This window comes from Arabidopsis thaliana, chromosome 5 (genome assembly GCF_000001735.4).
Source record: "Arabidopsis thaliana chromosome 5, partial sequence".
NCBI lineage: Eukaryota > Viridiplantae > Streptophyta > Magnoliopsida > Brassicales > Brassicaceae > Arabidopsis > Arabidopsis thaliana.
This window is the reverse complement of record NC_003076.8, coordinates 21,973,805-21,992,940: the sequence shown is the minus strand read 5'-3', so window position 1 is coordinate 21,992,940 and position 19,136 is coordinate 21,973,805. Positions and strand designations below refer to the sequence as shown.

Sequence of the window (19,136 nt, the reverse complement as noted above, 5' to 3'; positions counted from 1 at the left end):
AGAAACTGACAAAAACTTTCCCTAAAGATAATCTTATCCACACATATCCTAGGAAACACATATGGGAGGGGACCACCTTTCTCTTGTCTCAACTTCTATATAAACTCACGCAAGCACAGACATTTGCATAACATTCACATTACACTCTTTAAGTCTTAAACGAAACAATGGCCCTTCAAGCTGCTTCTTTGGTCTCCTCTGCTTTCTCTGTCCGCAAAGATGTATTTTATTATCTCTTTCTTTGTTTTAGTAATCGTTTCCTTTTTGTTTATGACCTGTCTCGGAGATTAATTCGCATGTTTTGGTTGCAGGGAAAATTAAATGCTTCAGCATCATCATCATTCAAAGAGTCTAGTCTGTTCGGTGTTTCACTTTCGGAGCAAAGCAAAGCTGACTTTGTCTCTTCCTCATTGAGATGCAAGGTACCAAACACAATCTTTTATGAGTATTTTTCTTGGAAAATGATGTAATAATCTAATCAATTGAAATGCTTCTACTTTGTAGAGGGAACAGAGCTTGAGGAATAATAAAGCGATTATTCGAGCTCAAGCAATCGCGACTTCAACTCCATCAGTCACAAAATCTTCCTTAGACCGCAAGAAAACACTTAGAAAAGGAAACGTGGTTGTCACGGGAGCTTCTTCAGGGCTAGGTTTAGCAACGGCAAAGGCATTAGCCGAGACAGGTAAATGGCACGTGATAATGGCGTGCAGAGACTTCCTCAAGGCTGAGAGAGCCGCTCAATCTGCAGGGATGCCTAAGGACAGCTACACTGTGATGCATTTGGACTTGGCGTCTTTGGACAGCGTGAGGCAGTTTGTTGATAACTTCAGGCGAGCTGAGATGCCTCTCGATGTGTTGGTCTGCAATGCCGCAGTCTATCAGCCAACGGCTAATCAACCTACTTTCACTGCTGAAGGGTTTGAGCTTAGCGTTGGGATAAACCATTTGGGCCACTTTCTTCTTTCAAGATTGTTGATTGATGACTTGAAGAACTCCGATTATCCATCAAAACGTCTCATCATTGTTGGATCCATAACCGGTCTGTAGTCTCCTCATAAGAAGAATGCTTTATGTACTTACTACTTACTCTAAACCCTAAATCTGAAATCTTATTCGTTTTGTTTCTTATTGAGCAGGAAACACTAATACATTGGCTGGTAATGTACCTCCAAAGGCTAATCTTGGTGATTTGAGGGGACTAGCAGGCGGGTTGAACGGGCTAAACAGCTCGGCGATGATAGATGGAGGAGATTTTGTTGGCGCAAAGGCGTATAAAGATAGCAAAGTCTGCAACATGTTGACAATGCAGGAGTTTCATAGGCGTTTCCATGAAGACACCGGCATAACTTTTGCTTCCCTTTACCCCGGTTGTATTGCAACGACTGGTTTGTTCAGAGAGCATATTCCTCTTTTCCGTACCCTCTTCCCTCCTTTCCAGAAGTACATCACAAAAGGTTACGTCTCCGAGTCAGAGGCTGGGAAAAGACTTGCTCAGGTTAGAAAATTAACCAAAACCTAACGTTGTTTGTGACGCAAGAAACCATTCTTTCAGTTTATTATTCTTGCTATGTACTCAACCTATGTATTGATTTGTTGAAGGTGGTGGCTGATCCAAGCTTGACGAAGTCGGGAGTGTATTGGAGCTGGAACAAGACCTCGGCTTCATTTGAGAATCAGCTGTCTCAAGAAGCTAGCGATGTCGAGAAGGCTCGTAGAGTTTGGGAAGTCAGCGAGAAGCTCGTAGGCTTGGCCTAAAATTTGATATGAGATTTTTCCTCGGTGTTTCAACCTTTGGTTTGGCTTAAGATGAGAAACAAACAAAAAAGGAGACATTAATAAAGCCTGTAACAACTTTGATTTAGTAGTTGTGTTTTGGCTGATTCTATCTGTAATGAAACAAATAATTCCACTTTTCAAGTTTTTTTTGTCAAAGAACATGAAACAGAGATTGTAAACTACAAGGAGAAGCAGAGTCATACAGCTTTATAACAAAAAGATTAGAAATAAAGAGACTCTAATATCACCTACAATCATATATGTTTTTATTTTTAATTTAGCGAGTGTTCAATAGACCTCAAAACAGAGCAAAAAAAACCGGAGAAAGGAAAAAAAAAAAAAGAAGGAAAGGGACCTGTCAGACCGCCGTGCGACCACCCCGGCAAGGTAGAACCGAGCCGAGTAACGATCCTCTACAGCACCGGATGCGTCCGAAGACGATCGTGGCCGTCAATCACGCTCTAGCCGCACGGTCATGGTTCATCAACCAGGGTAAAAGGCCTGTCTCTTGAGAAATCAAGGAAACAGAGGTACGAGCCTATAGAACAGATCCTGTTCAAGTAAGGTCGTGACCATCAACGCTCTCACAGTCTTATATATTCAAGAAGTTAAGTTTCTAGGCAAGCGATGTGGGACTTTTACGGAGCACATGACATAACTCGATTTGGCGATATACGGGCCAACGCCCACTTAACTTATATTTACGAAAAGCCCAAACTTATATTATTTGCTCCAAATAAAATCCAGGCAGGGTAGAGTTTGCTTTGAATAGTCCCTACTCGGATCCTTTTTAGTGCTCCAGTTTTGCAATATTCTCGTTTTTCTGACCGACATGTTCTCTACTTAGTTTGTAAGTGTTTTACATAATGAAAAGCTTAACTCTATAAAATCAAGACAGTTAGAGTATTACTGTTGATATCGAAGTGAGAATTTGTGATAAAAACTATTGATGTAAGTTCTCAATGAACTCAAACTTGGTCATAAACAAATCATTTCGATATTATCAGCCGCCTTAGAGAATCTTTCAGCTGATACTGTCAAAAGCTTGTTAAGAGACATGTTCTCACCTCTGCTCTTCAACTTTTCTTCATACCGATGCTTGATCCTGCTATCAAGCTTGTATCCAAGAAATGCAGGGAATGCAAGAAGTTCTTCGACTTCACGACCCATGTACTCGATCAAATACTCCAGTTTTTCCTCTAAAGAAGTATAATTATACTGCAGGACTTGAGGATGTTTTGTGCTCATTGCTAGAATGTCTTCGAATGAAAGACCATAACTCAAGTACAGTCCAATAACCCTCTGCATATTGTCAGAGCTTGTTCTGGTCACAGCTCCCATCGCAAAGGCCAGTTCCTTTGTTCTATGCTTATATCCAATCTTCACCAGAAAACCGAGTTTGTGCGAGAGATTATTTTCGGATAGAGCTAAAATCAATGGTGCTTTACTCAAGAATTTGAACATGCCGGGGGAATCAAAGCCGCATTCCTTCAGAAACTCTATCCTCGGGCGCAGTTTCCTCTCTTTACTAGTGCTGATAACATTAGGGAACACATGAACAATCTTAAACACTTGCTCACTCGTCAAGCCAGCAAAAGACTTGAGAAACTCTACTTGGCCGTTCATATGCTCAACACTATAACTCAATATGGCAGGAAGTCTACGTAGCACCGTTCCAGTAGCGAAATCGTCTTCCCCGCTTAGATTCCTAATGAAATCAACCCTAGGAATCAACTGACTATCCAAGTCACTATTGAGAATCACTGGCCGCCTAGCAATTATACCAATTCCACCAAAAGGTTCCAAGAAACTAATCAATCTCTCAATATCTTCAACTGATTTCTGATACAGCAATTTATTTAGGTACACTTTGTTCAATACATGAGAGATCTTTTCTTTAGGTATCCCATGGAGGAGAAGCAATCTCACCTTCTGATTAAAACTAAGCAAGATAGATGTGTCTACCACAGAGAGTAAGCGCTCAACTAATTCAGGATCAAGCCTTCCTTCAAGTTCATCAACTAAGAAACTAATAACGAGATCAAATTCTTCTGAAGTCAATAAATTAGGGCACTTAGCTATCAAACCCTGAAGCGGGAAGCCATTGATTTTCAGAGACTGAAGAGAAGCAACACGAGCACCGATTTTATCCAAAGATGTCGACTTTATATCTGGGTTCTTCGCTAAAATCATCTCAGTTTCTTCTTCTATAAACCCAATATCTCGGAATAACGAAAACAGAGATTCTGCAAAGCAAAAGAGAGATACTTAGTGTTTGCATTAACGCACACAAGTGTTTGCATTAACGCACACCAAGTGTTTGCAAATATGCTTCAGAGAACAAATGAATGCAGAGAAATGTCAGATAGTCAGATTCACCTACCAATTTGACTTCCGGATTCAATCGGAGAGCTAAGGCAGCTACATCGGAAAGTTAAAGCAGGTTCTCGATGATTTAAGCAGCTGATAAGCAATGGTTGTAGCTGAGACCGAAATGTAGAAGAAGCAGGGAAGGTTCCATGGGAGCAGAGAGAAGTTACCGGCGGGAGATGAAGCCGGAGACTAATCGGCGGTGAGAAAACGGAGAAGGAACAAGAGACGAGAGATAAGATCACCATGGCTGGCTATATCCAAAACCAAGGTTTCTGATTTTAACGGTCGTGTTTGATTCCAAGATGGGTTAACTTTAATAATCAAAGATTTAACAAAAAATGTTATTGGGCCTGAGAAGAGAACATGTTTCGTTTCTAATATGGGAAAATTGCAAAAGAATCCTCAAACTTTTAATCTTATATAATTTACCCTTCATCTACCAAAAATGCAATAGTACCTATCATCTTAACATTACGATAGAAAAATTATTTAAGCCACCCCTAGTATCGGAACATTACTATCTGTCTATCTCTTTCACCTTTGCCACTATATTGCATTTGCCATGATTGTGGAAACGATGTGGTAATGGCAACAATGGAGTCATGGAGACGATCATGCGTGGCAATGGTAATGGTGGTGACAATAGCCGTGACAATGGATTAACTCTTTAAGTGTTCTTTTAATCAGTACAAAGGTTTTCTTTTCCTCATGTAACATGCTATGGTCTCAATGCCCCTTCAAGGTAGTGATAAATTTATTAAGATAAGTTTGTTTGTAATTTATTATAAATCGTCATTTGCTCCTTGCACAAGTGGTAATGTGTCTATGGCCTTGGCAAGGTCAAAGGATTCCAAATTCGTCTTTGCAATATTGTTCTTTTTTTGTTTAATGTCCAAAACAAACATAGTTGCATTACTCTAACATATTTAGCAGCACAAATATACAATTTTGTACTGATTAAAACACAAAATATTTTTCTGATTTTCATAAACTAACTCAAACTTGGAAAATGATCTTTTAATTCTTAACTCAAACAATTTTGACATGACTGATCGTTTTTTTGGATACGTAAATATTATGATAGAAGTAATAAGAAATGTGAGAAATTTTTAGTTTTAAGAAGATGAAAGACCTAGTAAATAGATGTTCAAACTTTGAATACATCAAACAGATGAGTTAATGCTAGTGAGCAAAATTCCATAGTCAAGTCTTCCAAAAAAAAGTCAAAACAATCATGTTATAAAAGTTTGTAACCAATATTTACATTTAACACATTTATAAAATGTGACATCAAAAACGCGGCTATAAAATAACGTTACGATATTAAAAATCAAAGGACTAATAAAACTCAGAATTTAATTTGGGGAAAGAAAAATAAACCCTGCAAGATTTGAAGTGTTCCTCCTAATCAACCGTAATTTAGAAATGGTCCTTAATGGACGGTGGTCGTCGTTTCACACTCTCCGTCCACCATTTTTTTTTTTTGTTTCTCCTCCTCTAAAAAGCAATGGTCTTTCAAGCTCCATCAATGGCTACTACTACTTAGCGTCTACGAATAATAACCCCTTTACCATAAGTCCATAGATTTATCTCTCTTCTTCTCACCACTCATGTCCCTTTCTTTGTCTTCTTCCTCTCACCGCCTTCAAAGTTTTCATCTTTATCCAAATAAAAAAATCGTTTCTTTTTTAGTTTCTTCTTAACATATTTAAAGGCGTACCCTTTCTCTTACTTATCCTCTGCAAAGTTATGGCTTTGCTTGAGAGTATAATATTAGGGCTAATCACAGGATGGTTAGCTTTTGTTATTGGGTTGGTTATTGGATGGGCATGGAAACCAAGATGGGTTTCTTCTTCTAATAATCGACAAGTCAAATTACAATGTTCTGCTCCAAGATCTTTTGATTTGTCTTTACCATCTTCTTCTCCTAGTTCTGTTGTTACTTCTCCTTTGAAGGGTTTTGGATCAGCTCCTTGCTTAAAGGCTCTTGTTTGTGATACATGGACTATGGCTTTAAGACAACAGAGACAAACAGTTTCTCCTGATTCTTCTTCTTCTTCATATGATTCTTCTGAACAACATTTGGATTTGGTTTCAAGGTAAAGCTAATTTTGATGATTGTGATGGTTTAGTTATAGCTAAGGGTTTTGTTTTGGTTTGTTAATTTTTGTGTGTTTTGATTTTTTGTAGAGTGAAGAAAACAAAGGAGAGATTGCCTAATACTGTAACAGAGTTAGATTTGAGACATCTTGTGCAATTGGTTGAGAGGAAAGATGGTGGTCAAGCTTGGATTCAGATGATGGATCGTTTTACTCCTGGTATGAGATACCAAGCTTGGTTGAGAGAACCTAAGGTAATATATTACTTGCTCTTGTGTGTTTGAGATAGAGAGATTTGTTTCTTTTTGTTCTTGATGGGTCTTTTGTGTTTTGTTTTAGAATGGTCCTACTGAGTATAGAAGTAGAACTGTGTTTGAAGATGCAACTCCTGTGATGTTAAGAGACTTTTTCTGGGATGATGAGTTTAGACCAACTTGGGATACAATGCTTTCTAATTCCACTACTGTTGAAGAGTGTCCCAGTACTGGAACCATGATTGTTAGATGGATACGCAAGGTTAGTTACTCTCTGCCTCTCTAGTTACTTTACTTGTTTTGTAACATTTTGATGAGTGGTTCTTAGATTGATCTTTCCTTTCATGTATGTTCCGGTGTTGCAGTTCCCGTTCTTCTGCAGTGATAGAGAGTATGTAATCGGTCGCAGGATATGGAATTGTGGAAACTCTTATTACTGTGTTACAAAGGTATGTGTACTAGTAACAAAAATGGACTCTTTTACATTGATGTGATAAAGAGTAAAAAGAAGCTCGAGTTAGCTTCGATGTCAGGCTAGTTTTTCTGCATAGAATTGCAATTGAATTGCCAGCTTACCTCTAAATCAGTTGGTTTGGGATTTGAACAGGTTATATAGAAAAGAGATGAAGAATAGATTCATTTTTTGTGCTCTTACTTTGCATTGCAAAGAACCAGTTACAATAACAACACCCTAAGATTGTATCTCGTTCTTGGTTCAGGGAGTATCGGTTCCTTCTATACCGCCTAACAACAAACAAAAACGCGTGGATTTGTTCTACTCAAGCTGGTGCATTCGACCAGGTAAAGATATCTTCTGTGATCTTTCAAGAACCGAATAACTTTAAACAAAGTGAAACATTTTCCTCAATATGGTAAATTTATGCAGTGGAATCAAGAAGAGACGATGGGGTAACAAGTGCCTGCGAAGTACTTCTATTCCACCACGAAGACATGGGAATACCTAGAGAAATCGCAAAGCTTGGAGTGAAACGAGGAATGTGGGGAGCAGTGAAGAAGATGGAACCCGGTTTACGTGCTTACCAAACGCATAGACTCTCAGATGGAGGAACCAAGCTTTCTCGGTCTGCTTTCATGGCTCAAATCAACACCAAGATCACACAAGACCATCTCATCTCCCTCAGCAACGGTGCATCGCCTGTCACTGAAACTCCCGTTACATTAAACCAAGGAAACCGAGCTGCGAATCTGAAGAAACTGTTGATTATCGGTGGAGCTGTTGCGGTTGTCTGCAGTTTAAGCGGAGGTGCTTTTGTTCCTCCTGCGTTTCTTTTAGGTTTTGGGAAAAGGTTTGTTAATGGTGGAAGAAAACGTCAGCTCGAAGGAACAACAAGAAGTGAGAGTCAGACTACTTCTTCATAGAATCTTGAGACCAAGAATATAGATCAACATATAAATTTAGATTCGTTTTAAGTAGATTAAGAATAATCCATTCCAAAATTAGTTTATAGAATTGGAATAAGCTGTATGATTATTAATCTTTATACAAAGGAAGGAACATTTTTTTTACAAGTAATGAATAAAATCTCTTTATCATGAATCATGATCATTAAAAAGGAAGAATAGTTTCAAAACAATGAAGACCATCGAGCTCTGGAGCTATCCTCATAGGTTGGATCTTCTTCTTATTACTCTTTTCATCGTCTGACGAAATCGGAGTTTTTCCAGCGTTCTTTTGCTGATCTGTCGCCGGCGACTGATTATCACCGGAGCTTTGCTTCTTGGTGCCTGAGAATATCATCTTGAAGCCGTTGGATTCGGCGTAAAGAGCTTCGAATGGGCTAAAAATAGACATCATCCTCGAATTCTTTTTGTTGAGATTTTGTAACTTTTTTGTTTCTTGACGAGAAGAAGAAGAAGGGGCTGGTGAAATATTTATAATCGGTAACGAGAGAAGTAAAGCTAGAAGAGTCTAGAAAATGTAAGAGAAGTTTGAAAAGTTTTGAGTTAATCAAGCAAGATTCGTTGAAACTAGCTTGGTCGGTGAACGAACAGAGTCCACGTGGAAACTATCTGAACGTGATTGATTGTAATCGGATAATCTTTTTTTTTTTCACTGTGATTTCTTCAATAATAGCTCATTTTATTTTTCCCTATAATCACATAATTTTGTTCCAAACAAACAAAAATACAAACTCATAATCAAATTCTTGTAAAAACCATTATTAAACAGCATAGTTTTGGAACCGTGGAAGGAGATATGAGATAATGTTTACATATAAATCATCTTCATAGGAACATTGTTTGTTTTTAGAGCTTCTTGAGTAACTCAATAAGGTTAACACCAAAAGCGTCGCAGACAACTTTGATGCCCTTGAAGCCTGATGCTTTGGCTAATGCCTCAAACTCTTTCTCGGTTCGTTCTTTGCCTCCGGGATTGTGAGCCAACATAATGCAATCGACATGGACTACTTGTTTGGTTGAGAGGCTTGAGTCTGGTGTCTCTGGAAGTATACACTCTGCTAATATCACTTTTCCATCCTCTGGAAGTGACTCGTAGCAGTTCTTCAAGAATTTCACGCAATGTTCGTCACTCCAGTCATGACATATCCACTGTTACAACAATGAGAAAATGTTTGAGATACATTCCTTGATGAATTACGTATAATGTCAAGAATTTTCTTAATTAGTCTTGAATTTGGTGTAAAATACTTGATTAATTACTAACCTTCATGAATATGGCATCACCTTTAGGGACACTTACAAACATATCTCCTCCAACATGCTCAATACCTACATTAATTTAGTCATAAGATGACATAATCTTCCAAGGAAATCTCATTTTGCGAAATGTTAGGAAAATGTTAATATACCAGGATGAGAAGGAGCATCTTCGATGACATGTGGGAGATCAAAGTTGATGCCTTTAAGATTAGGGTACTTGGAGACAATCATTTTGAGTGTAGCACCAATGCCACCACCAACATCAACCAAAGAAGTCAATCCTTCAAAACCCTTATAGGTCTCAAGAATCTTCTTCATGGTGATTGTGGAATGGTTAGACATTCCATTGTTAAAGACCTTGTTGAATCTAGGGTCAGTCCCGTGGTACTCGAACGCGCTCATTCCATAAGCCTTGTTGAATGGAATCCCACCATCAAGAATTGCATCCTTCAAATGGTACCTAAAACATGACTCTTTGGCATTAGTTTAAGAAAACACATATACACTCTTTTAGCTTAACTTAAACCCTCAACTTTCTTTTGTTTTTTCAAATTCGATACCATCAACTTTTGATTACCACTAACTATAATAAAGTTTTTGAATTCGACCACAAGATTGAACTAGATCCACGGCAAGTTGATTGTACAGTTTGATAAAGAGCAGCCGGTTTGCATAGAGAACCAGCCGGTTCGATTGAAGAAAACCAAAACCAGATTTGAAGTTTTCTAGATCATGAAAAGAACAATTCTCTTCCTAATCATGTTGCTATTCTATCTCCTTATTTTGTTACTCAATAATAGGAAGAACGATTACAGCTTCTCTATTTAAAGCCATGAACTAAAACATAGAAACAAAGAGTGTTTTTTCTGCAAAAAAAAAAAGAGTGTTTCTTTTGATTGGACCAACTAACATAAATGTTTCTGAAGTTTCTCCTTATTATTTGTATAATCTTGGCACAGCAACAAAATTCATTTAAGTAGCTCGTTATAACCACTAACTAAAAGAATTGCATATAATATAGTTTTCTAGTGGAGAGAGCAGGTTTAGACTATACGTGTCGTATTGTCTGTATTTGTCTGATTGTCTTTGACACTTTGTGCCTCTCTCTCACCTTTACCTTTGCACAATTTCATTTTTAATCCATTAACCAAGATCCATAACTTATGAAACAACATTATCAAAAAAGAATTTGTCTTGTCTAGCTTGATTTACCATAACGATCTATTAAAAGTCAGAACTCATACGAGTAATATGAAGAAAACTCACCAGCTTTCCATGAGAACCTTGTCTTGGTTCATAAGACAAAGAGCAGCAATGGAAACACCATCTTCGTTCTTGGTCAAATACTTGCAAACCGGACCAAGCCCGTAAATCCGTTCAACGCCATCACCGGAAAGTTTACGGTTGGAGCAGGTTAAGACGGAGTAAGACGTAAGAAGACGGAGGATACGGTCGAGCATGACCGGAGCTTCAGGATTTTTGGTCGGAAGTTTAGAAGCGATCTCGGTAGGAGACATGGGAGAACCATTCTTGGCCATAATCTCAAGAAGGTCAAGCTCTAAGGCGGATTTTAAAGCCATCGGAAGAACGGAAGCACTGGCTAGTTGCATGGCGAAGAGGGCAGCTTCGTCGTCGGTGACTTGCACCGGAGTTAATTGTGTCTCTGCCGTTGAACCCATTTTAGTGAGGTTTCTTGAGATTTTTTAGAGATTGCTCTGTTTTTTGGGTTACTCTGTTTTGAGGATTGTGTGATGGGTGAGAAAGTGTGGAGGTTGAGAGGTTTATTTATATGAAAATATATTAAAGAAGGTAGAGACGATTGGCATATTTTAACGCAATTTTCTGATCTGGCTTAATGATTTGGTCCAATTGAAAATCGAGACACATCCATTCTTTTGTATTTTATCAATTAATAATAGGCCATAATGTCAGAAAATTTAATAAAAATAAATAATAGGCCATGAAAAAATAAATATTTCGGAGATAATACATCCAAATATATTACGATCCGTTCTAAAAAAATACAAATTTATAACTAAAGTAGCTTTTATAATTTATTACATATGTTAAACTTGCTATAAAGCTATTACATTCGCTAACAGTAACAACAAGTATGCCTTTTTTTAGGAAACCTAGCTAGTATCACAATGTTATGTACTACTAAATTTTATGTTAAACTTGCTATGTATAAAGGTATTAAATTCGGTTTCGCACACACCAAAAATAAAAAGCTATTAAATTCGGTAACAGTAAGCAAGTTTGTCATATTTTTGAAAGAACAGAAACTACGCTAAAAGTTGTACTATTAAGATTTTCTAGTATAACAGATTTTCTTTAATTACGTGATATCTAAATTTATCATCATATTTCTTTAACAAAACAATCAAAAAAATCATACAAAGCCCAACAATAATTTCAAAACTGATTATTAGTGTTAGGATAATGTTTTAACCGTTTACTCTAATTAATAATACTCCCTTTTCACAAAGAATGTTGTTTTAATATAATAATTTTGTGTAACAAAGAATGTCGTTTTGCAGTTTTTTTTTAATCCCTATTATTTCAGTCTATTGACTAGAGAGATAAACTGTTATAGATTATTATCAAAGGACATAAAATATTTTTTTCACATTTTTTCTTAACTTATGTAAACAGTGGTAGAATGACACGTTTTGTTAAATAGAGAGAATAATTCTAGAAAAAGTTGGAAAAAGAAAAGTATCTCTAAGATGAAAAAGTACGGTACTAAAATTTGGAATTAGCAGATATGTAAATGAAAGTAGGTTAACTAAGAATGTATGGATGGTCATTACACTTGACAATCTTAAACATTTTTTTGGGTCGTCATTTTAACTTTAATTCTCATGAAACCAAACGTTTTTATACAAACTATAGAGTGATCAAACTCTTAATCGATAAACAAATAGATTAATAAAAGGAAAAAGATTAGACTTGAGAGGACTGTGTAATCAAAGTCGGACAGATAGTATGGTGAGTAGGACCCAGACGACACACTTGTTCCTAATTGATTGTCAGTTTCTGCTTAAAATCGTTATCATTCATTTTTTTCAACGCTAAATCATTTCCTTGACATTTGCTTTCATAGAATGTCAGCTACTTCAATAGAAAATAAGAAAGGATTGAAAAGTTTTACCTAGAAATGCTTTAATTAAATTCATTTGGTTGTCCAAAAAAAAAAGTTTTTAACTATGAAATTGAGTTCGGCACAAGATTATTCTTGTTTTCTTTATTAAGATACATATACGTAATACACTAATACTTAAGTGAAAATTTTAAAATCATTTATCGTCGTCATAGCATGACGAATACTTTTACACCATCTTAATTTTCTATACAACTTGTGTTGAATTGTGAAAGATAATTCACTAAACCAGATTCGATGTACTTCACTTTCTAGATCACTTTTAATTTTCTTAAATGCTTTAACAACAAGATTAAGTTAAGAATACATGCATACACAAAAATTAGTAGGTAAAGACCCTTCAATATAAAGAACACATGTATATCCTCATCAAAATATGTATATACTCTTCAAATAACTTTGCAGTTGAATTAAGTAAGGTGAAATTTTGTTTGTAAACTAAATCCAATCCAAATAAATTCGTAGTAATCTATGATAAGAATCCATGATTAGAAAATACTACCATTTTTTGTCCAAAAAAAAAGAAGAAAATACTACCATTGTAAGTCATCAGAGTTGGTTATCTTTGTTTGAATTGTTTAACAAAGAAAAATATTTGATATTTCTCACCTACCACAACCACAACCACAACCACAAGACAAATAATTTATTTTCTTATAACTATTGATACAAAAATTGATTCTTTTCAAACGAGACACGTGTGAACTTGTGATTTGGTAGAATTTCGTATTACAAAAAGAGAAGCATCTCTCATCTCTCACCTACTACTCTGAAAGATGTTCATTGTGAACATATCTCCAACACTTCGCATTGCCTTCAGATAACAAACACAAACTGTTATAGGACCACAAGTCAGGTACAACTATTTATTAGTTTCGACTAACAAGTACATACGGATTTTTTTGCACACAAAAAAGAAGAAGTACATTTGCTTATTTATGTCCGTTGAAATTGATAAGTTTATTCACTGAAGAAATTGGTGTTTTATATACAAATTTTACATATAAAGTACAACATTTATATAATATTTATAATTTACATATACTGTTTTACTGTCCGTCGAAATTGGTACGTTGAACTACAGAAGTAAAGATGTAAAGTCCAACATTTGATTCAATAAAGAGGATCGTGCTATGACAATCCTCGAATGTTGTATACGAGATAGCTTAATTAAGAGTCATGTGTCATATACACCAGTTTCCAGTTTATGATTGGAAATGACTTTTGCATTGGAAATTTTAAAATCAACCAAAATAACACATCCAAGGTTTATGAAGATCAAAAGTAATATATAAAAATTATAGTGGAAAAACAAAATACTATTTTTGACAAAGTTACCCGACAAGCTCATTTAGAGTTAAATTTAAATTATGTAGTCAAGTTATCATCCAATGTACTTAGATCATCCAAGTTAGTTGACTTCGATGATTAATTTTCTTAATCATAGTAAAAATAATATAATTAAGGTTTTGGAGTATGGCCTCTATTTTCAAAAGTATAGCTTTAATCTGAAAAATTCTATAATAGCAATTAGAAAATAGAAAATAAAAAATAAAAATGGGACGAGAAACCTCAATTTTCAAAGTCTTATTGAGGGAAAAAAAAAAAAAAAATCCTACCTACTACCGTGTTATACGTCATGATCACAGAACGTGCCTTATATTATCCATAAAAGAATAAGTAAAATAGTATTTATGGATGTTACATGTTAACCTTGACACCTAAATGAATTAAATCGTAAAATAAATAGAAAGGATTGGAAATGGATTGTATCCTTTTGGTGGTTGCTCGACATGAAATTCACAACTAAATGTTCGGTGTTCCAGTACACTTAGTTTTCATGCATATGATAATATATGAACAAACATAAATATATGATTTTTTATTTTTATTTTAGACTAAAGGGTGGTGATTTGAAGTTTTACGCACAAGCGTAAGTATCAGACTTCACACCTGAATATCACGTCCTCGATAAATATATATCATCAGACGCAAACATTAGAACTAGCATTTTCGGAACTAGCTTATGCCTTTGGTGTTTTTTGAGAGGTGTTTTCAAATCATTGTTTTGTTTGAGGATAGTTTTGCAAATTTCCTTGTTATCGTAACCAACCAAATTCTCAATATTCTACCAAGTTTCTTTAGGCCGAACATACAAAAGTCTGATTTTATTCAAGTTTGCACTTTGTAGTTTTCGGCCATTATAAGTTGGCCCATATTACTAAAGCATTAAGGCCTTACTCTAATTGCAACTGTCCCTTCTCTCACTCGATTTTTACAAGTCTAGAAGTTAGAAACTACTCTTTATGACTACAAAAAAAAACTAAAACATTAAGACCCTTCACTAGCTGCAATGTTTGGTCTTCCACTCTTTCCTTCCGACCTCTACGAGTTGGGAAAAATGGGGACGAAGGCGAGAACAACGAAACCATCATTGGAAGAAGAAGGGAGTCCACTCAGAGGCATTTTATGTGTGAAAACCAGACGAGACATGAAGAGATTTGAAAAAACAGAGGATTGCTTCATCCTCGATTTCAATCCTTTTGATTCGTTTGACGTTAAAAGGCTCTCATTTTCCCTTGATAAAGATTTGGAAATCATCCATGAGTCAGGCCAGGTTTGAGTTTTAAAATTAAGGCTATAATTAGGGTTTTATATATGATTTTCCTTCTCTTTTTTGGGGGTCAAATGGGTTTACACATATTTATAATCATGACAAAATGTGATGAAATATATTGAGCAGGTGGCTTGTAGAGATTACCCACATCCGAGACATCTTTGCTTGAACTTTCCCTTTGGATCAACTTCTAATGCAACCCACTGTGATCTGGTAATTGTTAATCTTTTCATTGAAGGGTTTAAGTAAAAAATTAAGTGAAGTATGAAATGGACTAATTTTGTAGTTTAATGTTTTCCTAAAATTATTCTATGAAACTGTCTTTTTTCTCGCTTAGATATGTACATTGTTTTAACAGTAGAGATCAACAATATTATGCAGTGTTACTGTCACGTGTGTGATAAGCCTGCTCCTTGTGCACTGTGGATGTCTTCTCATTGCAATGCTTCAGCGGACTCTGTGGATCCGAAGTCACCAACCAATGAGAGTGAGAGCTATTATTACTCCGATTAAGATTAGCTTTGGAGGATTATGTAATGACAATGCCTAACTAATTATGAGATTGGTAATGTTTGAAACCAATTTGCTAGCCGAATTGTTGCTGGCTGAATTATTCCAGTATAGACCTTGCGGATAGACGGGTTATATTTGCCGTGAACATTTGTCTACGTTCAGACCGAATAACACGATGCGGTTTTATAGAAAAGACCTAACTTTGAACCAACAACTTCTTTGACAAGCAGGCTTATTGATTCATATATGCTAAAGCACTCAATAATAAGCCAATCACATAATGAAGTCTAATTGGGCTAATAGTTAGGCCCATATTGCTATATATAAAAAGCCTTTTTAAACGCTACGTCTGAAGGAAGAGCAACGGTTCGGTGTCTCTCTCACTCGTCTCTTCCGTTTCGATCTCTGAGACTTTTGTAGCGAAAAAAATGGAGAAAAAGGAAGAAGATGACACGCCACTCGTAGGGATATTCTGTCTGAAAACAAGACAAGACATGAAAAGGTTCGAAGAAACAGAGGATTGCTTTATCCTCGATTTCGATCCTTTTGATTCGTTCGACGTTAAAAAACTCACCTTTACCGATGATGTTCGTGAAGGTGACAAAGATTTATCCATCATCCATGAAACAGGCCAGGTTTGAGATTTGAAATTCAAGGTTTTGAAATTAGGGTTTATTTCAAAAATTTATGTTTTAATGGAATTTGATATGATTCAATGGGTGGCTTGTAGAGATTATCCACATCCAAGACATTTCTGTTTGAATTTTCCATTTGGATCAACTCCTAATTCAAGCCACTGTGATTTGGTAATTTAAACACTTCTTATTCTTCTTCTTTGTGGATTTGAAGAATTAAATGGATTAACTTTGTGTTTGTCTTGCAATGCAGTGTTACTGTTACGTGTGTGATAAGCCTGCTCCTTGTGCAGAGTGGACTATATCGACTTCACATTGCAATGCGTATGACTCTGCTTTGTGGAATTTGTGTAGGACATAGTGAAATCTGGCTACTTCTACGGATTAGAGATCTTTCTTATGACTTCATCAGTTAAGTAGTTTCTTCATCTCTGGCTAGACTAATAGATTGATTTAGGTTTTAGAGAAGTAATGTGACGTAATGACATTTCCTTAGTATGAACTTGTTTATTATGCATTGAAGTTTCATTTGCAAATTTCTTGAAAAGTAATGGAGAATGTTGCTTCTAGGTTACTACTTTTAAACTCTTAGGTTTTTCGCTATCGATAGTTCACGGAGGAAGTAAGAGCACGGTTTTTGGGTCATCTGAATTGTTCTTTCCTATTAATCTTTTTTGACATTTTTTGATCCAGTTTGAGCATTTAGATTCAACCATAGCTCAAAGAATGTCTAAGGGGTTCAATGCATAAAAGGCTTGATGGTGATTTTAAGATCATGAGAAAATTTGCAATTAAAGAGGCTCTTGAAGAACAAACAACTTTTAGTACCTAAATATGATATAGCTTCCATAACTTCAAATGTTTAAATCCCTAAGCGATTGAAAACAGAGAGACTTGGAAAATGTTCTAATATGGGCCTGTAATTTTGGTTGGGACTTGTTTTTGTAGAACGTTGACTATTGACTTTATAGATACTTTCTACTTCCTATCAATAATGCTGATGATGTTCACAATTCCAATAGCTATACCGGTCATTTGGCTTAAATCTTCTGTATTTGAAAAATCTCGGTATATATTTGACCCATCGAAGATGTTCCCCATTATAAGCTAGTAGTACACATGGTTGAGGAATTCAATCGTGTGTGGGATCTAGTAATCTAGTCTCATAAATACTATCTCCCACTAGTCAGCTTCAAAGTGAAACCGCTACATTCCAAACATTAAAACCAACTTTGAAAATTCGATCTTGAATAGTGTCATGTACACAATCTACAATTAAAAGGCTTGGCTGCCACGATTCAGATTATCTTCAAACACATGTATTTAGAAACAACTACAGCTATGGTTTACTTGTGTTGTGAACGAATTGTGAAACTTCAAGTTATTCATATTGAGTGAATTATATTGTTAATATAAAACTATTGCCACAAAATGCTCTAAATTGATACCTTACACTCCTTTGAAGAACCTTATGTTTTCGTTCTATCTATATATCTTTTTATTTTTTTGGTCAAAACGTTCTATCTATTTAGTGGAAAACTTGTCTTCAACAAACAACTGTCAACGGATGTATACCTCAATTACAGTCTATCATGGGTCATATTCATAATGAGAGTAGATAGACCTTCAATAAATTTCGTTCATATCAACAATGATTCATAGCAGTAATGATATTAATAATTTGATTGTAACTGGTTGCAAATTGGTAATAACTACCACCAACTAAGAGATGAGAAATGATGCAATCAAAATTGATGATACAAGTCTTTTTTTTTGCTAAGTACTAAAGATGGTCTTAAAAAATAATAACCTTAAGATATTTAGTTAAATAGTTTTTAAAATATATATATTAGGTCAAGTCGTCTTCACAAGTCTCACAAGTTGTTTTTTCTTCTTCAAGATGAGCTGTAAAAAAAGAGCTTTTTTAATTGTTATAATTTGTGAAGGTCTTTGTTTTAAACCTACTTATTTTTTTTTATTTTTTTATAAAGTTGTTTATACATAGTTAAATATTTTATCTTTTTTACCAAAATAAAATAAAAATAACAATATTTTTCCTTAATAGTTAATTTTAATAAAAATGAGAGTTTAGGTGACAATAGTTAGGAGTTAGGACCCACGAGCCGGCAGATGCCATGACGCGTTAGCGAACGCAGAAATCTCGACTAAACCATTGCTTTCACACTGTTCCTACCTAGCCTTGCTGCGTTATTATTAATTTTTATCTTCTACTTTCCACTGTATTATTTTAAAAAGAACTGGAAAATGACTTTGAAAGTAACCTTCTTTCAAATAAAAGATATGGACTATATCATCTAATATTCTGTAGTTTAATAAATAAATAAATAAAGTCTACGAAATTTTACAGTATATTTTAAACCAAGTGTGGAAGACTTTCATATATAAAAATGTCAACTATTAATTAGGACATGAATTGAAAATCTTAACACTTAAAAATTCTTTGTATTTTGTTTCTATTGTAGTGAATAAGACATACAAGTAGTCTGTGTTATGTTTTTGATACATTACTAAACTCAAATTCGCATTCTGCATGTTATTAAAAACAAAATATTCATGAATGAAACAGTTTATCAAAAAAAAATAAAAAAATATTCATGAATAATTAGCATTTGATGTTGTTGACAGAAAAAAGATCGTTTTTACGTAGAATTTTATAGCATTATGAGAAGTTAAAAGGCACCAATCGATCCAACACTTTTATCAACAAAAAATCGTTTGCGACATTTGGCTCCTTTTTTCATCCATTATATATCCAACCAACTTTGTCTTTAGCTATCTCCTACAGTATACTCCTCCATGTATTTATATATACCAATATTTGGAATTTTTTCGAATCTTGATTTTTAAAAGTTTCTATATTGCAATTTGCAAGACAGAAAGGCATTACTTGTCTAGCATCATGTAGACAACAATATACTTTAAATCCCACAAAACAACAGACACCAACAACCTTATACATCGCCGCTCAGTAAACGAGTCGGTGCACTTGTGCATAGTCTT

General features: G+C 35.2%; 7 protein-coding genes, 1 long non-coding RNA gene and 2 other non-coding genes across 11 annotated transcripts; 4 read left to right on the top strand and 6 right to left on the bottom strand.

Annotated features, from left to right (window-relative positions):
- Positions 1–126: 126 nt before the first annotated feature.
- Positions 127–2,077, top strand: PORA (protochlorophyllide oxidoreductase A). Of its 2 annotated transcripts, NM_124799.4 has the most exons (5): positions 127–221; positions 312–422; positions 505–1,042; positions 1,140–1,498; positions 1,603–2,077. In NM_124799.4, exons 1-5 carry the CDS (start codon positions 168–170, stop codon positions 1,756–1,758), a joined length of 1,218 nt encoding a protein of 405 aa, NP_200230.1. In that variant the 5' UTR covers positions 127–167; the 3' UTR covers positions 1,759–2,077. The 2 variants fall into 2 exon arrangements, with proteins under 2 accessions (NP_200230.1, NP_001032072.1); NM_001036995.1 differs by having other exon boundaries at positions 129–221; positions 312–1,042; positions 1,603–2,029.
- Positions 2,078–2,132: 55 nt separating this feature from the next.
- AT5G08155 lies at positions 2,133–2,318 on the bottom strand. The gene has a single exon (NR_144260.1). It is a non-coding gene; the product is annotated as an uncharacterized misc_RNA (transcript).
- Positions 2,319–2,547: 229 nt separating this feature from the next.
- PTAC15 (plastid transcriptionally active 15) lies at positions 2,548–4,484 on the bottom strand. The gene is made up of 2 exons (NM_124798.4): positions 4,163–4,484; positions 2,548–4,025 (listed from the first exon to the last, which is right to left on the bottom strand). The coding sequence occupies exons 1-2, from the start codon at positions 4,395–4,397 to the stop codon at positions 2,758–2,760; spliced, it is 1,503 nt and encodes a 500-aa protein (NP_200229.1). The 5' UTR covers positions 4,398–4,484; the 3' UTR covers positions 2,548–2,757.
- Positions 4,485–5,451: 967 nt separating this feature from the next.
- On the top strand, positions 5,452–8,063 carry AT5G54170 (Polyketide cyclase/dehydrase and lipid transport superfamily protein). Its single transcript, NM_124797.5, has 6 exons — positions 5,452–6,251; positions 6,343–6,505; positions 6,591–6,767; positions 6,871–6,954; positions 7,225–7,306; positions 7,392–8,063. The coding sequence occupies exons 1-6, from the start codon at positions 5,902–5,904 to the stop codon at positions 7,883–7,885; spliced, it is 1,350 nt and encodes a 449-aa protein (NP_568805.1). The 5' UTR covers positions 5,452–5,901; the 3' UTR covers positions 7,886–8,063.
- AT5G08135 lies at positions 6,932–7,246 on the bottom strand. The gene has a single exon (NR_143060.1). It is a non-coding gene; the product is annotated as an other RNA (long non-coding RNA).
- AT5G54165 (Avr9/Cf-9 rapidly elicited protein) lies at positions 7,977–8,372 on the bottom strand. The gene has a single exon (NM_001125962.1). The coding sequence runs from the start codon at positions 8,319–8,321 to the stop codon at positions 8,073–8,075; it is 249 nt and encodes an 82-aa protein (NP_001119434.1). The 5' UTR covers positions 8,322–8,372; the 3' UTR covers positions 7,977–8,072.
- Positions 8,373–8,541: 169 nt separating this feature from the next.
- Positions 8,542–11,039, bottom strand: OMT1 (O-methyltransferase 1). The gene is made up of 4 exons (NM_124796.4): positions 10,454–11,039; positions 9,337–9,647; positions 9,192–9,256; positions 8,542–9,076 (listed from the first exon to the last, which is right to left on the bottom strand). The coding sequence occupies exons 1-4, from the start codon at positions 10,864–10,866 to the stop codon at positions 8,774–8,776; spliced, it is 1,092 nt and encodes a 363-aa protein (NP_200227.1). The 5' UTR covers positions 10,867–11,039; the 3' UTR covers positions 8,542–8,773.
- Positions 11,040–14,703: 3,664 nt separating this feature from the next.
- On the top strand, positions 14,704–15,480 carry AT5G54150 (uncharacterized protein; the record flags this gene model as incomplete). Its single annotated transcript, NM_124795.4, has 3 exons — positions 14,704–14,967; positions 15,094–15,180; positions 15,349–15,480. The coding sequence occupies 3 exons, from the start codon at positions 14,704–14,706 to the stop codon at positions 15,478–15,480; spliced, it is 483 nt and encodes a 160-aa protein (NP_200226.4).
- Positions 15,481–15,836: 356 nt separating this feature from the next.
- On the top strand, positions 15,837–17,156 carry AT5G54148 (sarcosine dehydrogenase-2C protein). Its single transcript, NM_001161306.1, has 3 exons — positions 15,837–16,077; positions 16,213–16,286; positions 16,369–17,156. The coding sequence occupies exons 1-3, from the start codon at positions 15,909–15,911 to the stop codon at positions 16,474–16,476; spliced, it is 351 nt and encodes a 116-aa protein (NP_001154778.1). The 5' UTR covers positions 15,837–15,908; the 3' UTR covers positions 16,477–17,156.
- A 1,655-nt stretch (positions 17,157–18,811) lies between these two features.
- AT5G08125 lies at positions 18,812–19,106 on the bottom strand. The gene is made up of 2 exons (NR_143059.1): positions 19,023–19,106; positions 18,812–18,912 (listed from the first exon to the last, which is right to left on the bottom strand). It is a non-coding gene; the product is annotated as an other RNA (non-coding RNA).
- Between the last annotated feature and the right edge of the window lie 30 nt (positions 19,107–19,136).